Source organism: Rhinatrema bivittatum, chromosome 4, assembly GCF_901001135.1.
Source record: "Rhinatrema bivittatum chromosome 4, aRhiBiv1.1, whole genome shotgun sequence".
In the NCBI taxonomy this organism is placed as follows: Eukaryota; Metazoa; Chordata; class Amphibia; order Gymnophiona; family Rhinatrematidae; genus Rhinatrema; species Rhinatrema bivittatum.
In genome coordinates this window covers 331,146,521-331,164,893 of record NC_042618.1, presented here as the reverse complement: position 1 = coordinate 331,164,893, position 18,373 = coordinate 331,146,521, and the positions used below count along the sequence as shown (strand labels likewise).

At 44.0% G+C, this 18,373-nt stretch overlaps 1 protein-coding gene across 1 annotated transcript; it reads left to right on the top strand.

Moving 5' to 3' along the window:
* The first annotated feature begins 250 nt into the window (after positions 1-250).
* On the top strand, positions 251-16,520 carry CD7 (CD7 molecule). Its single transcript, XM_029597589.1, has 4 exons — positions 251-319; positions 692-1,036; positions 16,161-16,294; positions 16,384-16,520. The coding sequence occupies exons 1-4, from the start codon at positions 256-258 to the stop codon at positions 16,471-16,473; spliced, it is 633 nt and encodes a 210-aa protein (XP_029453449.1). The 5' UTR covers positions 251-255; the 3' UTR covers positions 16,474-16,520.
* Positions 16,521-18,373: the final 1,853 nt, after the last annotated feature.

The following is an 18,373-nucleotide window of genomic DNA, read 5'->3' as shown; positions in this document are numbered from 1 at the left end:
TTTAAGCAAATATCATAACATGAAGAGATTTGATTATAAAGAGATGTCTTGTCAGGAGCATTCATAATTCTTCCCGGGCAACCCCCCCCCAAAAAAACAAAAAAAACCCCAAATAAACAAATCAAGGTGGAAACTGAAATGCCTCCTTAATACATCTGACACTGTAAGAGTAAATTAGCTGTAGTGTTTCTCACACACTGTGGAATTTAACAGGTACGAGACTACTGAAGGAAGAGACACAGGAAAAAAATGGAGATGAGCCCAGTTTATCCATTATTTTCAATTCTTTTCGTTCTCCTGGGCATTCCCTATGACTGTGGTAAGTACTGAGTTTTCATTTTCAGACATCTCTCAGGTTTTTTTGTTTTTTTCTAAATTCATTTCAGCATTCAGTAAAGGACTTGTGCATAGCTGACTGTCAAAGAACTTAGTTTTTTGCTATTCTAGTATTTTTGTGTTACAAGAGTCTGGACTAGAAGATACTTACTTTTGGTTTTCTAATATGTTTTGTCTTCTCTTGCGCATGACTATCATTTTTGAAAGTGTTCTTTACCCAAAGGCTATATTGCTCTGTACAGCCCCAGCCGAACACTGTAGCATCCAAGGTTCCTTCTGGGCTATTGATTTGCAGCATTGACCAGCACAAAGTTGGGAAACCTTTCTCAGAGTGTCGTTATAATTTTGTCTTTAGAGGCACAAGAAAAGGTCTCGATCCAACAGTCTCCATACACGGTTTCAGTTCCAGAGGGACATTCTCTCAACATAACCTGTGCCTTCACTGCCGAGAGGTCTCCACTGGGCGTGTTCTTCAAAAGACGTTTTGCAGAGAACATTGCCTACATTTCCAAGGAGGGAAGAGTGTCCATAGAAAGGGATTACGTTGAGCGGACCAGGCTTTCTGGGCCAATGAACAACTTCATGGTAACACTGCATCATCTCCGGGAAAATGACACGGACCTGTACTTGTGCGAGGGCAGTGTGCAGAATCCTTCATCTCTGCTTATCACTGGGACAGGCACCCTGGTGATTGTAACAGGTACATTTTCTCTTGTATTTAGTTTCTAAAAAAGATATTCAAAAGTATAGAAAGCAAGCAGTATGATCATCTAGGGACTGACATTGTTGAGCCACATGCAAAATTGTGAGACCTTTCATTTACATGTAGCTGCGGAACATCATCTGATGATTATCATACTAAGCTAGCTACATCTTGAAAAACCCGCTTGTTTTTTATGGGCCAACTGACCTATGCTTGATGCAAACTGATATGATGTATCCTACAATTTTATGCACTGCATCAACTCAAGTTTTTAAGCTGAGGAACATCATAATTAGGGCTTCTGATTCTAGGGGTTTATACAATGCAAATTTACAAGGTTGTTTTCCATGCAATTAGAGAGTTTTGTGGGGTTCTAAAGTTAGATGTTTATTGGTATTTTCATGGCATAAAAATCTTTTTGGTGCTTTTTTAGGTGGATTCAGACTAATAAGGCAAAACTCAACTTTATTTATTGAAAAGAATTTATATTCTGCCTTTCTGAAAGACATTTATCCAACATGGATTATCATTATAACACAGATGTATTTTTAAAACATTTTATAGAAAACACACAGAATGACAATACATTTAAGTATACCACATAATCTCTGCTTTTTTTTTCTCAATAACTGATAACCCACCCCCAAACCTGTTCTCCAAAGGCTTCCCTAATTAATTCAATTTTTAATAATTTACAGAATCTCACTAAATCCTTCTCCTGCCCAACCATCGAAAAAGCCCTTCTTCTCCCAGTACATTGCAATCTATAATTTTAACTGGAAGCATAGCGAGAAACCCTTGATCTTATGATCTCAACACACAGGGGGCACAAAAAACAATACTAATTTACACAAAATTCAGGCTTTTTCTCCTGCAATGCCTTAAACACTAACATTATGATCTTATAATCAGCCCTGAACTCTACAGACAACCAATGCAACCCTTTTAGGACAGGATTATGTAATTCCTCCTACTAACTCCAAAAATTAGCCTGGCAGCGGCATTCTGTAATAACTGGAATGCTTGTAACTGGTTTTTTGAGAGAGCACCAAAACGGCTTTACAATAGTTGACTCTTGACAACACTAACCATTGCACCTCTGTTCTAAAGGTGCTTTGATACAATAAAAACCTTAGATGCCTAACCAATCACAATTTTAAAATACCATCCTTTACTACCTTTTTAATCTGGGCTTTCATAGCCAATCCAGAGTATGAAAGAACGCCAAAGTCCCTCACCTCAGACTGAGGTGAGAAAGTTTCACCCTTCATTATAAAAAATGAAACATTTTCTACAGGAATTGTTCATCTTACCCATAACATTTCTGATTTTGACAGGTTCAGCAAAATGCTGTACAGTGTGTTGCGTGATATTTATATGTGGCTAGTGTGAGGGAGGTAGGGTATGTGTATGTGGCTGGAGGGGAATGGAGGTAAGGGTGAGGGGTGGCAGGGTGTGTGGCAGTATAATACTTTGACCTGATTCGTGGACCCTGGGTCGTAGCAATAGATGACTCCACCCACAGGGAGGAGCCCTGTGGGGACTTGCCACGATAGGCTGACTCCCAGTAGTAATACACACAGAGGAAAAGAGGATTTTATTATACTGCAGTGTAGAATACTGCCCGAGGAGTGGGCAGAGAGCCTCTATTCAGAGGAGAATATGTCCAGCTGTAATGTCCGTCAGTATTTCACAGTGCGGATGGTGCTGAGAGGTGCTCTCACAAGTTGAAATAGAAGGTAGATCCAGTAGTGGTCTGCAGAGCGAGGTACGCCGAGAATCCACTTCACAAGATGGTAGGCCAGAGAGGTAGATCCGGTAGCGGTCCGCAGAGCGCGGACTACGCCGAGAATCTACACTGTAGATGGTGAGAGAAGTAGAGAGACAAGCTGGATAACAATGGTACTCACTCTGAGGTAGTGCAGGCAATAGAAGAGAGGGTCCTCCGAGGAGCAGAGAACCGGAAAGCGGCAAGGCCCCCGAGGAACGGGTACCTAAGGCGTTCAAGTTGGAACTGAGGCAACCCCGAAGGGTGAAGGTCCGGAATGCAGCAAGGCCCCCGAAGCGCAGGTACCTAAGACGTCTGAGGCAGGAACTCAGGAACAATGAGTCTGTAACGAAGCAAAATCAGCAGGAAGGGAATTCTTGCTAACTAGTAGAAAAGAAAGTGAAAACAGGTTATATACACACTGGCGGATGACGTCATGCGGAGGGGACGCTCCTGAGGTTCCCGCCATGACTTGCATAAGAGAAGGGCTGGCATGCACGCGCGTGCCCTAAGTGATTCCTGGCCCAACATGGCGAACGCAAATGTCCACGCCATCCCGGGGACGCCAGGGAGGTTGGCGTTCAGAGGCAGAGGCAGCCATCTTACCAAGAGTCGCTGGAACTGAGAAAAGAGAGGTGATCAACTGAGGGCGCAGCCGTCTATGACCGACGGGTTCAACAGGCAGTGGATGTGTGTGTGTGTGTGTGGTGTGTGGCTGGAGGGCTGGTGGCAGGCACTTCCTTCCCCCATTTATTCTCCTTTCCCATCCCTGCTCAAACCTCTGACCAGCAGGGTTTGGGCTCCCTGCTGGCTGTTGTCTCATGGCACCTCTTTTCTTGCACTGGAGCTTAGGCGCCCCGTCGGCCCATTCTAATGACATCATCCGGCTGCCGCGACCAGCAGCCAGATATGTCATTGAAACAGCATAAGGTAGGGCTATTTTTATTGTTCTTCAGTTAATACCCAAAAAACAATTTCCCCATTGATGTTGTTTTATTTAGGTATTTTGGTTTTAACCAAAAATTAAAAGTCTTGTTCATAATTACTATGCTATGGCATATATAAGTATGCTCTGTTTTCTATGGTGCCATCATACTGATGCTGCTCTTTCAGAATTTGTAGTGGTGATTGGAGAACACCTTATCTTTTTTGCCTCCAGTCTTTTTGAACTGTTACCTCTGTCCTTGTATATGGATTTCAAGGTCAGGCAATTGAGCTAAAAAGGAACCAACCAACATAGTGTAGTGGCGCTACTATGTGTATAACTTTTCTTGTGTACAAGATGGGCAATTTTCTAAAAGCCTATTTCCATGAGTAAAGCACTTCTTTATCCATGGAAATGGCTTTGAAAACTGCCCTCCCTTTGATTTGGTGATGGCTAGCATTTGGTGTAATTTAGCTAATACTGGGGGAGGATGTGCAGGCCAAAAGATCTATTTTGTTTTGTTTTCTTTTGGAGGGAGTTTCCAGTAAATCTGTTGTGTTTTTCCATTCACATGTTAATGAATGCACATCTCTAGCTAATAGGTCTTGATTATATGACTTTAAGGTCAACAAATAGATGAAATGTGCTAAAATCTTGAAAATTGAGGGGTCAATTTTAAAACAATGCTCAGTACCTGAATTTTAGGGAGATTTTCCATCAGGAATCTAAATTTTTGGCTGAAAATTCACCTAAAACCTAGGCTCCTAAAACTTACAGTCCTAAAGTTAGAACTGCAAGTAATTTTCCTAGATTTAGGCACCTAAATTTGGTGTCTCATACTGAAAATCAGTTCTAAGCACCTATTATGTTTTCCCAGCCCTAGTTACAACCTTGTAGCCACCCAGTTTTTAGGCTCCTGAATTTAGGAACGTGGTGAAATTAGATGCCTAAATTTAACTCATGATCAGTCCCTAAGGGCCTAATTGAGGTCCCTAACTCACAAAATTAGGCACCTGCATCCTTTGAAAATGGACCCCTATTTGTCCTGTTTTTAAGTGGAGAGATTAGACAGTAATACATACATATGTGTCCTGGAGAACACCAGATTTTTCTAGGGATGTGCATTCATTTGAAATAAATGGGTAAAATGCAACAAATTAGAACTTTTTTTTTTCATTTGTGGTTCACTGAAACAAACAGAGGGTGCCCACAAATATAAAATAAAAGTTTATGTTTCCTATTCAAATCTATACCTGTAGATAAGTGGTACATCCTATCTGTTCCGCTTGGATGTTAGAAACAGCATCCAAGTGGTACAGAGAGACTTCCAGTCTCTGGTGAAGCAGATTAGTCACATGGCGAAGACTTGTGCCTTTTCAGAAGTCTTACCTGTCTGTGGAAAGGGAAAAGAGAGACTAAGTCATATACATACTGTTGCGCTTGGAGGTGGACCCTTGTCTTGGAGCAGTGGAGAACGGCTCCCTGGTAGGGACCAGGGAGCACCTGCCCCCCAGGGGGCGGAGCACAGGAAGAGACAGAAGCTGAGATAAGCTTCACCACTGGAAGCCCGAGGTCTCCCCGGGTGGAGCCCGTAGGGACCCGGGCCGCTTGGACTTAGGTGGGCCTCACAGGGTCTCCTGGAGAGGTAGTAGAGATGCGTGCCCACGATCAGCAAGGGAGCGTGGTCGGACTTCATGCTGTTGGCTTGGAGAGGCAAGGAAGGCCCAAACAGCGAAGGCAATGACAAGGCAAGGGATAGAGCCAGAATCAGGAGACGTAGTCAATCAAGGCAGAGGTCAGGTTCCGGAGGTCAGACGAGGTCACAAGGTAGACAGAGGTCAGGATGCAGGCAGCAGACAGGAAGGTCAAGGAACAAGCTAAGGTCAGTACCAGAGAGACAGTCCGAGGGTACTACCTGGGAAGATGAACAGACAGACGCAGGAACAGGAGGATGCTGGAACAGTAGGATCCTGGAACAAGACTGGAACAAGACTGTGACCGCGGAGGCAGCCTAGCACATTACACAATGCTGACCCGATTGCCAAGGCAAGGAAGTGCAGGCAGGGACTTCCTTATATTGTTCCATCAATCAGGGTGTGCCGCGGAGCTAGAACCCGCCCCTGGCCCTACAAGAGGCCGGGTGTTCTGCACGTGCACGTAGGGTTGTGGCCGACGTCACTGGAGATGCTGTACTCTGGCGTGAGACCTGGTGCACAATGGAAGGCCCGGCGACTTGCGGCAGCCTCTGGGGAGGACGACCCGTGACCTGCAGAGGAACTAGCAAGGTGAGCAGGCCCGTGTGCAGGCCGAACATGGATGGGGCATGCAACACATGCTTTCAATACATGGCGCAAATCTTGGTGCAAGGAACAAAGTTTTGGATGTATTGGAGGCTGGGGCAATTTATGGAACAGAAAAGGACTCTATATCAAAGATGGCTTGCATCTGTCTGTGGCAGGAAAAAGGATACTAAGGGATAAATTCAAATCCTATGCCGTAAGGCATTTAAACTAAATGATGGGAATGGCAGGAGGACATTGGAACGCCACCCCCTCAACAACAACAAAAACAAATACAAAAACAAAGGAAAAGGGTGAAGGGGATATCAAAAGTCAGCTGAATAACGCAAAAAAACAAGTCCAAGACAGAACAAGAGAAACTGGAAAGCTATAAGCACAAATGCTCATAGTGTGGGCAATAAAATCCCAGACCTGCAAGCCCTAATAGTGGAAGCAGAATTGGACGTTGTTGCTTTTACAGAGACATGGTTCACGGAATCTCATGATTGGGATACAGCCATACCGAGTTATAACTTGTTAAGGAAGGATAGAGAGGACAGAAAAAAGGGAGGAGTAGCTCTTTATGTCAAAAACAATATCCAGGCACCTGAACTGCAAGGAATAGGGGTAGAGAAGAAGCATTATGGGCCGCCTAAAAAAAGAGGATGCTGCATCCATTTTTACTGGAGTGGTTTACTGGCCTCCAACTCAAACGGAAGAACTAGGCAGAGAGCTGATTGAAGACATCCAAAAGGTGGGAAGGAAGGGAGATGTGTTGATTGTTGGAGATTTTAATCTGCCAGACATAGACTGGAGGATCCCATCTGTGGAATCTACCAGAAGTAGAGAGATAGTGGATGCCCTTCAAGGGGCTCTGTTCAAACAAATGGTAATGGAAACCACGAGGGAGGGAGCATTTCTCGACTTTGTGCTCACAAACAGGGATAGTGTCTCAAATGTCTGGGTGGGGGCCCACCTTAGCACTAGTGATCATCAAATGGTATGGTTTGATACTGCAAATAGGATATAGAAAAGTCACATGAAGACCCGAATTTTGAACTTCAAAAATACGGCTTTGCTGAAATGGGAAAATTTCTGGAGATAGAACTTGAAGACTGGGAGAAAATGGGAGAGTGGAACAACTGTGGGACAAACTAAAAGGAGCAATTACAAAGGCAACTGATCTTTACATTAGAAAAGTAAACAAAAGCAAGAGAAATAAGAAACCTATCTGGTTCTCAAAGGAGGTGGCTGATAAAAATAAAAATAAAAGTGTTCAAGAAATATAAAGGATCCCAAAAAGAGGAACACAGAGAAGAATATTTGGTTAAACTGAGAAAGACGAAGAAAGTAATCAGGAAAACAAAAAGTCTGGTGGAAGGAAGGATTGCCAAAGAGGTAAAGAGAGGTAACAAAACTTTTCCAGATACATCACAGAAAGGAGAAAGGTCCAAAGCAGTATAGTGAAACCAAAAGGTGAAAAGGATCAATGTATGGAAGGAGAAGAAAAGGCAGAAATACTAAACAAATACTTCAGTTTGAGCTTCACTAAGAAGACTCTGGAGAAGGACCATTGCTGGCTAACAAGGCTGTGGTTGGGGGTGGATTTGACAAAACCCCATTTACGTAAGAGAATGTATGGGAAGAGCTAGGAAAACTGAAAGTGGACAAAACCATGGGGCCTGATGAGATTCATCTGAGGATACTGAGGGAACTCAGAGATGTGCTGGGGGGGGTCCACTGAGTGGCCTGTTCAATAGGTCCCTGGAAACAGGAGAGGTGCCAAGTGACTGGGGAAGAGCGGTGGTGGTCCCGCTTCACAAGAGTGGGAGGAGAGAGGAGGCTGGAAACTATATGTTACACTCTCCTCCGCCAGAGGGGAGGAGTTAGCAATCTGTTATCGCTCACCCCGCCAGGAGGGCGGAGTTAAGAACATAAGAACATGCCATACTGGGTCAGACCAAGGGTCCATCAAGCCCAGCATCCTGTTTCCAACAGTGGCCAATCCAGGCCATATGAACCTGGCAAGTACCCAAAAACTAAGTCTATTCCATGTTACCGTTGCTAGTTAATAGCGGTGGTTATCTAATTCAACTTAATTAATAGCAGGTAATGGACTTCTCCTCCAAGAACTTATCCAATCCTTTTTTAAACACAGCTATACTAACTGCACTAACCACATCCTCTGGCAACAAATTCCAGAGTTTAATTGTGTGTTGAGTGAAAAAGAACTTTCTCCGATTAGTTTTAAATGTGCCACATGCTAACTTCATGGAGTGCCCCCTAGTCTTCATGGAGTGCCCCCTAGCAATCTGTTCTGCTTTTCTCCTGAAAGGGGGAGGAGTTAGCAATCTGTCATGATCTGCTCCTCCAGAGGGAGGAGTTAACTATCTGCAGTGCTTACCCTGCCAGGAGGGTGGAGTTAGTAATCTGTTAGCGAACTGCTGTTAGATGCTCCTGTAAGTGAAGGAGGTAGCAATCTGTTATGGTTCAACTCCCCAGGGAAGAGGAGTTGGCAATCTGTTCAATGATACTCTTCTGAGGAGAGGAGCTAACAATAGGTATATTGTGCTTCGCTACTGAGATAGCAATCTATCATGCCTCCGCTACGGAGTAGCAATCTGTTATATATAGGCTGCTGGCAAGTCTCATAGAAAGAGAAGTTAGCTATCTATATAATAGTTCTGTAAGCGGTGTTAGTGGTCGGTAGTGGTTGGCTCCCATAGAGTGATAGTAGTGTAAGGAATGACCACTTGGAGGAGATGGTGAATCCCTGGGCCAATGGCAGATGACAGCGCCCCCAGGAGGAGATCCTGAGAGGAACCACCGGCTAGGTTAGAATATGAAATAAACACAAATAGTTCTTTATTAGGATGGAAGCTGAACCACCAGTGGTGGCAGTAGTGAGTTGATGTGTCCTGCAGGGTTAAAGTCCTTCTGATACTGGAATATAATCTCTGGGTTGCGGAGCTGTAGAGAGAGATTAGAAGTAGTGAGTAGACAGGATATACTGGATACAAGATGGTACACTCACAATAGTAGATGTCTGCAATGGTCTCTATGCCACAGAGAGTCTTCAGTATATTCAGGAACAGGAGCTGTAGGCGAGCACTGGTTCCTATAAACAGTCTGTAATAAGAACTCACTATAGCTGTATATGAAATGGCTTCTAGAATAGAAGAGAGTCTGTAAAGGATTCTAGGAACATGGGCCCTCGTGGAGCGAGTACCGGTTCCTATCTGCAATCTTGCCAATATAACTCTCGATCTCCGTACCTGCGATAACGTCTTGGATGGAAGGGAGTCTTCAGAGCTATAGGAATGTAGGCCCTCATGGAGCAAGTACCGATTCCTATCTACAATAGAACTCACTGTGTTCATGTCTGCGATTGCTTCCAGGCAATGAGGAGTCTTCTGAGTATTCAGGGACGTAGGCCCTCGAGCAGCGAGTACCGGATCCCGTCTTGGCAATCTGAAATCAAGAACAGAGAGCGGAGCCCCCGTGGAGCGGGTACTCCTGGTAAGTTTGAAAAGGTCGAGCAGTGGAGAAGGATTCCCCTCGCTGACTCGGATTATTGTTGCAAGTATCGTGGACTGCTGAAGCAAGTCCTGTTGGAGTTCCTTGCTAACTCGTTAGAGGTTAGCAAACAAAGACCTTTTAAAGTGGAAATGGATGACGTCATTACGGGGGGATGCCCCCGAGGTTCGCGCACCCTTACATCATCAGGAACATGGCGGATCTGAGTATCAAGCCAGCCCGGGGACACCGGGACCAAGAGGCAGGGAGAAGCCACGGCTGCATCTGTCCGTCAGAGTCGAAGGGAGTCATTCCAAGGTAGAGAGGGTGGAGCGAGAAGAGGCACGAACGTAACACTATAGGCCAGGTAGCCTCACCTCGGTGGTGGGAAAATTAATGGAGACTCTGCTGAAAGAAAGGATAGTGAACTACCTATAATGTGGTAGCTTGCCTGATCCGCGACAGCACAGATTCACCAGGGGAAGGTCCTGTCAGATGAATCTGATTGATTTATTTGATTGGGTGACTAGAGAATTGGATCGGGGAAGAGTGCTTGATGTGATTTACTTGGATTTTAGTAAAGCCTTTGATACAATCTTGCATAGAAAACTCATGAATAAAATGAGAAGCTTGGGAGTGTGTGCCAAGGTGGTGGCATGGATAACAAACTTTTGACGGATAGAAGACAGTGTGTGATGGTACTCAGAAGACAGAACGGTGTTAAGTGGAGTGCTGCAAGGATCGGTTTTGGGACCGGTCCTGCTCAACATCTTTGTGAGTGACCTTGTGGAAGGGATAGAAGGTAAAGTTTATCTATTTTCAGGTGATACTAAGATCTGCAACAGAGTGGATAAGCGGAAGGAGTGGAGGGAATGAGACATGATTTAAGGAAGCTTGAAGAGTAGTCAAATATATGGCAATTGGGATTTAATGCCAAGAAGGGTAGACTCATGCATCTGGGATGTGGTAATCTGAAGGAACTGTATGTGATGGGGGGTGAAGCACTACTGTGCATGGAACAGGAGAGAGATCTTGGGTGATAGTGTCTAGTGATCTAAAGATGTCAAAGCAATGTGACAAGGTGATAGCAAAAGCTAGAAGAATGCTGGGCTGCATAGAGAGAGGAATATCTAGTAAGAAAAAGGAAGTGATAATCCCCTTGTACAGGTCCTTGGTGAGGCCTCACCTGGAATACTGTGTTCAGTTCTGGCGACTGTATCTTACAAGGGACAGAGACAGGTTGGAGGCGGTCCAGAGAAGGGCTACCAAAATGGTGGGATTTCTCCATCAAATGACTTATGAGGAGAGGTTGAAGAACCTAAATATATATATATATACCCTGGAGGAGAGAAGAAGCAGAGAAGATATGATACAGACCTTCAGATACTTGAACGGTTTTAATGATGCTCGATCAACAACAAACCTTTTCCATTGGAAAGAATCCAATAGAACTAGGGGTCATGAAATGAAACTCCAGGGAGGAAGAATCAGAATCAATGTCAGGAAATATTTCTTCACAGAGAGGGTGGTGGACACCTGGAATACCCTGCCAGAGGAGGTGATCAAGACAAAAATGGTGCAAGATTTCAAAAGGGCATGGGATAAACACTGTGGATCCCTAAAGACAAGGGGGAGGAGAATAAAGTAAGAGGTGTGGGTGTAACTTGCTGGTGTGGCGTATAGTACCCTTAACAAATAAGCCTTCATACTGTGACGCAACTCCATCATCGCTCGCTGCTTCAACAGCAGGGGGAAAAGAAGAAAGAGGAATTAGATTCAGACAACCAACAAGGACATTGAACTGTACAGTCTGGGAAAACAAATAAGCATAGGGGTAACTTGCTTGATGCGGGGGTTACTATCCTTAACCAGAAAGCTTGATACTACACTTCTGATGCAACTCCAATATTGCTCTCTGTTTCAACTGCAGGGGGGGGGGGGGAGGTAAGGAAATTGAACTCAAACAGTAACCAACAAGAGCCCTGACCTTGGCGGTCTGAGTAACTGATAAGTATGGGAAACTGATAACTATGGGAGCTTACTAGGCAGACTGGATGGGCCATAAAGTCCTTTTCTGCCGTCACGTCTATGTTTCTATGTTTCTATGGCCCATTGAAAAGTGCTAACTATAGCAACCAAGAAGTACCTGTGAGGTAGCAGCCTGGTTGGAGATGAGGTAGGAGAAGTAGACAAGTATGGAAGAAAGAAGGAACAATCAAGGTGATGCATTTTTTTTAACTAGCCTTCAGTTGACATCTAGATTAAGTGACGCTGATGTCCTCCCACTGAAAGGTCTGAGCATATGCAAAGAAATGCCATTTTATCTGTTGTATTTCACAGGAAAAGGCTATCTTTACAGAAGCTCTCTTTAAAAAAGATGAGAAAAGAATTTTGACATTGGCAAAAATCTTTTTATTATGTTCACTGCTGAAGTCAGTGTTTTCATTGTGAAAGGGAGAGACAGAGGTGTTGCTGTATTCTGTCTGCTCACTGAAGTAGGGCAAAGAACAATGAAAACAGAGAAGCAGTGCCAGAGAACAAACTGCAGAGATTATTTTGTCTCTGACTGCAGTTTACAGCTTGACTGCAGAGATAGAACACAAGAGCAGCCTTGCCAGTTTCTTCCCTGTCAGACAGTTTTATATATGCAAAATTAGATAATCAGCAATGCGCGCGCGTGCGCGCACACACACACACATACACACACTCAACAGAGGTTGAGTTTGGGTCACTAGCAAGCTGCTATCTCTGCTTAGCAAGTTGGCACTGTGCTTGCTAAGCACTGACATGAACTTTATCAACTTGATTGAGTGGGTGTGACAGACAAACATTCATTTAATATTAGAATGGTACTGTATGTTGTAACATCAAAAAGTCCAGTAGCCATTTCCAGTTCCAACATGCGACTACGAGCAAAGGGGAGTGGAGAATATGGCAGCAGGCAGAAAAATGGCAGGAGCTGAGGAATGGGTGAGCACTGACAGTCAGAAGTAGAAGCAGTAATAGCAGTGAGAAAAAAGGAAATCCTGCCCCTAAACTTAAAATAGATTGTTTTTTTGCCAGAGAAAGCCAAGAGTGGAAGCCAGCTCAAGCCATAAGAAATTAAAATTGGGAGAGTACTACTGCCATAAGACATTAAAATTAGGAGCCACTACTGCCTGTTCCTCTCCCCCTTGCTTTGGAGCAGAGGCAAAATGTTGGAGAGCCATCCGAGGCTGGCATTAGCAGGGCAGTGTCACAATCATTCAGGCTGGGTCTGGTAATTCCCCCAGCAAGAGCAGGGCCAGATTCTGGAGCAAGGCCAGTCTGCATCTCCAGCCTGACCAGCTACCTCCCCCTTTGGTTAAGCCCTCAGGTTCTTGTGGCTGGCAGGACTTTAGCTGGAATAGGAGACTGGGCCCGGTACTGGAAACACAGCTGGCACTGAAGGCAAGGTCTGGAGCCAGAGACACAGCTTGAACTGAAGGAAGGCAGAGCTGGAGATAGGCAGGGAATGGAGACAAGGGCTGGAACTGGAGGCAAGGCCTGGAACAGGAGACACGGTTGGTATTAGAGGCAGATAGGACTGGAGACAGGCAGGGGCTGTAGTCAAGGCCTAGGACTGAATACAGGGCTATAACTGGAGACAAGGCCTGGGACAAACAAGGACTGGACAGGACAGGACCAGACTAGGACCATAGAAACAGAACAAGGAACACAAACACATGTAACAAGAAACTAAATAACAGCATTTAACATAAAAACAATAAAGCAATTAAGCAGGCCACATGGCAGGCAAGGTAAGCCTAGAAGGCCTGAAGGTCACAAGGCAGGACAAGAAGGCTGAGAAGGCCAGAGGACAGGGCTAGAAGGCTGAGGAGGCCAGAAGGCAAAACAGGAAGGCGAGGGAGGCTGCAGAACAGTTCTAGAAGGCCAAGAAGACCACAAGACAGGGCTGGAAGGCCAAGGAGGCCAAAAGGCAAGACAGGAAGGTCAAGGAGGCCACAGGACAAGGCAGGATCAAGAAGGTCACAAGGGCCACAAAGTAGTAAGGAAAGCAAGGTAAACCAATGCAAGGAATCAAGATGAATCAATGAAAAGGTACAGAGTTGTGTGAGAGGCAGGGCTAAATAGAGCTGGCCCTTCTGTGTCATGAGACCATCAAGTAGGTGGCTAGAGCAAGAGAAAACATGGTTTTGTGAAGAACTCTGCTGGTGGGGAGGCTGCCTAACAGCTAGGACCATTACAGGAAGGGGTAGGGAAAAGGGCAGCAAAGACCAAAACCCAATACCAGCAGTGCACATCTCCATGTTTACTGCTTCTGAGTCAATGGAGACAATATTTTCAAAAACTGATTTTGATGAAGAATCATGTCTCAGACTCCTGAATCAGATGATATTGAAGAGCTAGTAGCTGAAGATAATTTGGGGCATCTAGTCAGTAGCACTGTTGCCTCCAACAAGGAGGAAGAGAATACAGATGATACTGACAGGGCTGATATTTTATCACAGCAAAGGGGAAGACCAACTCCAACATCTTCTTCCCCTAATGGTGCCATACGGAAATGACATTGGACCTCCTCCAGGGATTTCCTCTGGCTGCTCCTTGCACAGGGTTTGGTACTAATTAGGAGCCTTGGGGTGTTCTTGCCTTGGGGTGTTCTTGCCACTGTGGGTGACTGCTTTGCACCTCTCATGGTGCTTTGGGGTCTTTATGCCATTTTTTCTGCTGCTTTGACTCTGTTGGTGCTTTGGAGAATTTCTTGCTACTTTTGGTTTTTCATTCTCCCTTCATGTGCCCTGAGCTGTTCATGCCACATGTAATGTTGCTTTGCCTCCCTTGTGCTGCCTTGGGGGTTCATGCCACTGTTGTTGGTATCCTTTGCCCCTCTTTTAGAGCCTTGAGGTATTCTGGCCACTCTTGCTGCTGCTTTTCTCCTCTCATGATGCCTTGGAGAATCTCTGCCATTTCTGGTACCATTTTGCCCCATTATGAGACCTTAGGTTATTCATGCCACTTTTGTTGTTACGATGACATAGTCTTGATCACTGGAGAGCCTGTCATCCTCAAGTTTTATTAGAAATTATTAGAAAACCCCAATTTGGGAACCCAAAATAGGGTGCATTGCTTCCTCCATGTCTTTTTGTGGATTACAAACTGGCTAAAAGACAGGAAACAGAGTAGGATTAAATGAACAATTTTCTCAGTGGAAGGGAGTGGGTAGTGGAGTGCCTCAGAGATCTGTATTGGAACCCTTACTTTTCAATATATTTATAAATGGTCTGGAAAGAAATACGACGAGTGAGGTAATCAAATTTGCAGATGATACAAAATTATACAGAGTAGTTAAATCACAAGCAGATTGTGATAAATTGAGACTGGAAAATTGGACATCAAAATGGCAGATGAAATTTAATGTGGATAAGTGCAAGGTGATGCATATAGGGGAAAATAACCCATAATATAGTTACACAATGTTAGGTTCCATATTAGGTGCTACCACCCAAGAAAGAGATCTAGGCGTCATAGTAGATAACACATTGAAATCGTCGGTTCAGTGTGCTGCGGCAGTCAAAAAAGCAAACAGAATGTTGGGAATTATTCGGAATGGAATGGTGAATAAAACGGAAAATGTCATAATGCCTCTGTATCACTCCATAGTGAGACCCCACCTTGAATACTGTGTACAATTCTGGTCACCGCATCTCAAAAAAGATATAATTGCGATGGAGAAGGTACAGAGAAGGGCTACCAAAATGATAAGGGGAATGGAACAACTCCTCTATGAGGAAAGACTAAAGAGGTTAGGACTTTTCAGCTTGGAGAAGAGACGACTGAGGGGGGATATGATAGAGATGTTTAAATTATGAGAGGTCTAGAACGGGTAGATGTGAATCGGTTATTTAGTCTTTCGGATAGTAGAAAGACTAGGGGGCATTCCATGAAGTTAGCATGTGGCACATTTAAAACTAATCGGAGAAAGTTCTTCTTCACTCAATGCACAATTAAACTCCGGAATTTGTTGCCAGAGGATGTGGTTAGTTCAGTTAGTATAGCTGTGTTTAAAAAAGGATTGGATAAGTTCTTGGAGGAGAAGTCCATTACCTGCTATTAATTAAGTTGACTTAGAAAATAGCCACTGCTATTACTAGCAACGGTAACATAAAATAGACTTAGTTTTTGGGTACTTGCCAGGTTCTTATGGCCTGGATTGGCCACTGTTGGAAACAGGATGCTGGGCTTGATGGACCCTTGGTCTGACCCAGTATGGCATGTTCTTATGTTCTTACTTTAATTGGAAACGAATGAATAAAACAAACAAAATGTTTCTTTCATCTGAAATGAACCAAAGAAATGATTGCTATCTACGATACAAATTAACAGACCAAAATTTGCCCTCATACATCCTTATTGTAGAGATGCATTCAAGATCACATAGGTCCCCATCTTCAGATGCACTGATAACACATATGATTCATCAAGGGGAAACTACCAGAATTAGTGTCACAACAGGGTTTACCTTGAACTAGAGACCTGAGAAGCATCTTCAATATAGCATTAATAGGATTAAAAAGAAAAATCTCCTCTACTGCTGTTGACCATCAATAATTCATTGGCATATTGATTCTGAAAAATGTTTACTTCTCTCTGTAGGAAAATATCCAGTTCAAAACACTATCCTGGCTCCAGTAACTGTGTTGGATCCCGGTCTATTGGACACAGTCATTGCCTTAGCAATCATTCTCTTGATACTGACACTCTGCATCGCAACATACCTCTTTGGCAAAGTATGTATCGTATTCTCGCTCTAGGCTAGCTGCTTGCCACCGTCTTCCCTTCATCTGAACTGACTGCATTTCTCTGTTTTCCTTTGCAGCTGAAAAAGAGCTGGGTCTCTCACCAGCAAGCACAATGCCTACAAAACACCGTCTATGAGGGTGTCCGGATGTTTCAGAACTACAGATAGGATTGAAGTCAGAAGTAGGGGCATCAGGATGAGAGGTCAAAGTAAAAACGTAGGGGTTTATTCACTAAGCTGTGGTATTTTTCCTCTCTCACAGAATTCACAAAGCTACGGTAATTGGCCCTGTCACTTTGTGGCTCCTGCAGTATTTTTTTCCCGTGGTAAAGTACCATAGGAAAAAAATCCCGCAGCATTAAATAGACCAATAAATTCATGCAATTGTGGCCCCAAGACTATGGGGTAACAATGGTATAAAGGGTTCTCTTAGTCCTGAGTCACCCCCTCCTAAAGTAGCAAAAAAAACCCTGGGATACTCCATTGATCCCCTGTTCTTCCTTCGCTGTCCCTGGAGGTGTCTGTTGTTTAAAAATTTTAAATAAATTTTAAAGTCGGTGCCTGGTCTCACCCACCATCTTTTAACCTCTCCCCTTTCAAGTACAAATTAAGGGCCCCAGAAGCCCAGCTGTCTCCACCCTAGCCCATCCTCCGGACCTCCAAAGTACTTACTTCTTGGAGGAGAAGTCCATTAACGGCTAATAATCAAGTTTACTTAGGGAATAGCCACTGCTTTAATTGCATCAATAGCATGGGATCTTCTTAGTGTTTGGATAATTGCCAGGTTCTTGTGGCCTGTTTGGCCTCTGTTGGAAACAGGATGCTGAGCTTGATGGACCCTTGGTCTGACCCAGCATGGCAATTTCTTATGTTCTTAAATTATGCCTTGGTTTTCTGTTGTGGACTTGGAGAAGCCTCTAGGCTCCAGACCCAGTGGCAACCATTTTTAAAATATGCCAGCTGCTAGTCCTTTGCCCCATCATGTGATAGAGTTATCAGGTGCCATTTTGAAAAATGGCTGCCACTGGGCTTGAAGCCTAGAGGGCACTTTGGCCCACACTAGACCACTAGGGCATAATTTGTAAGAACTTTGGGGGTTTGGAGAGTGGGAGGTTTCAGGCCTCTGGGGTCCTTAATGTTTACTGAAAGGGGAGGGGTTGGGGTGGGGCATGGCACTGACTTTTAAACTTTTTAAACTTTTTAAACAATGACCACTTCTAGGAATGGCAGGCGTGGGGGGAATGCAACAAAATGCCTCTGGAGACCTGTAGTATTTTTAGTACTTTGGGGGAGGCCTATTCAGGGCTGAGTGGCCGCTTTTATACAGGGCATGGGGAGAATTGGAATGTGTGTTAATGTCCCAATGCTCCCAGAGGATGGTAGCTATAACACGAGTTTTACCTAATTTTCTTTCAAATAAATTAGCATGCGAATTTTCAGACAATCAGTGTTAATTTACATAGTTTAGGAAATGGATGACCTGATTAGCATTAATTTGCATGCTAATCAGTTCATTTTAATATGCACAGTATTTGAATTACCTTGGTTTATCCCCTTGTTAGGCCATTTACCATATAGTAAATGGCCTAACAAGTCTTTGTGAATGAGCCCCTTAGATTGTAAGCCATCTGGGATAGGGAAATATCTATAACACCTGAATGTAATATGCTTTGATGTGTCACAAAAGGCAGAATAAAAATAAGTAAATAAATAAATAATCTCTTCAAAACTCAGAGAAGGGGTTTTTCAAAGGCGTTAGGTGGGGAAATGTAACATACTAGTGTAGCAATTTTCAAAAGTCATGTATGCACATCATGTGCACTTACGCAGGTAAATCCTATGGACAATAAAATTACATATATTGTAGCAATTTTCAAAAGCCCACCTACACGGGTAAAATGCATTTGCACCTGCAAGAGCCAATTTTAAGCGTGTAAATGCTTCTTAAAATCAGGCCCAGAGTGTTTGCCACTCCTTTTCTCTCTTTTGAGCACCCATGAGCTGTTGGAAATTTTGAGCTACTTAGATGCTTCCAGAGAAGAAAAACAATTCAAATACAGAGTCTACA

Excerpts from the sequence above, each read along its gene's own strand:
- CD7 (XM_029597589.1), top strand. The coding sequence starts at position 256 with ATGAGCCCAGTTTATCCATTATTTTCAATTCTTTTCGTTCTCCTGGGC. Across the intron at positions 1,037-16,160 it reads CACCCTGGTGATTGTAACAG|GAAAATATCCAGTTCAAAAC; the intron begins GTACATTTTCTC and ends TTCTCTCTGTAG. Across the intron at positions 16,295-16,383 it reads CAACATACCTCTTTGGCAAA|CTGAAAAAGAGCTGGGTCTC; the intron begins GTATGTATCGTA and ends TTTCCTTTGCAG.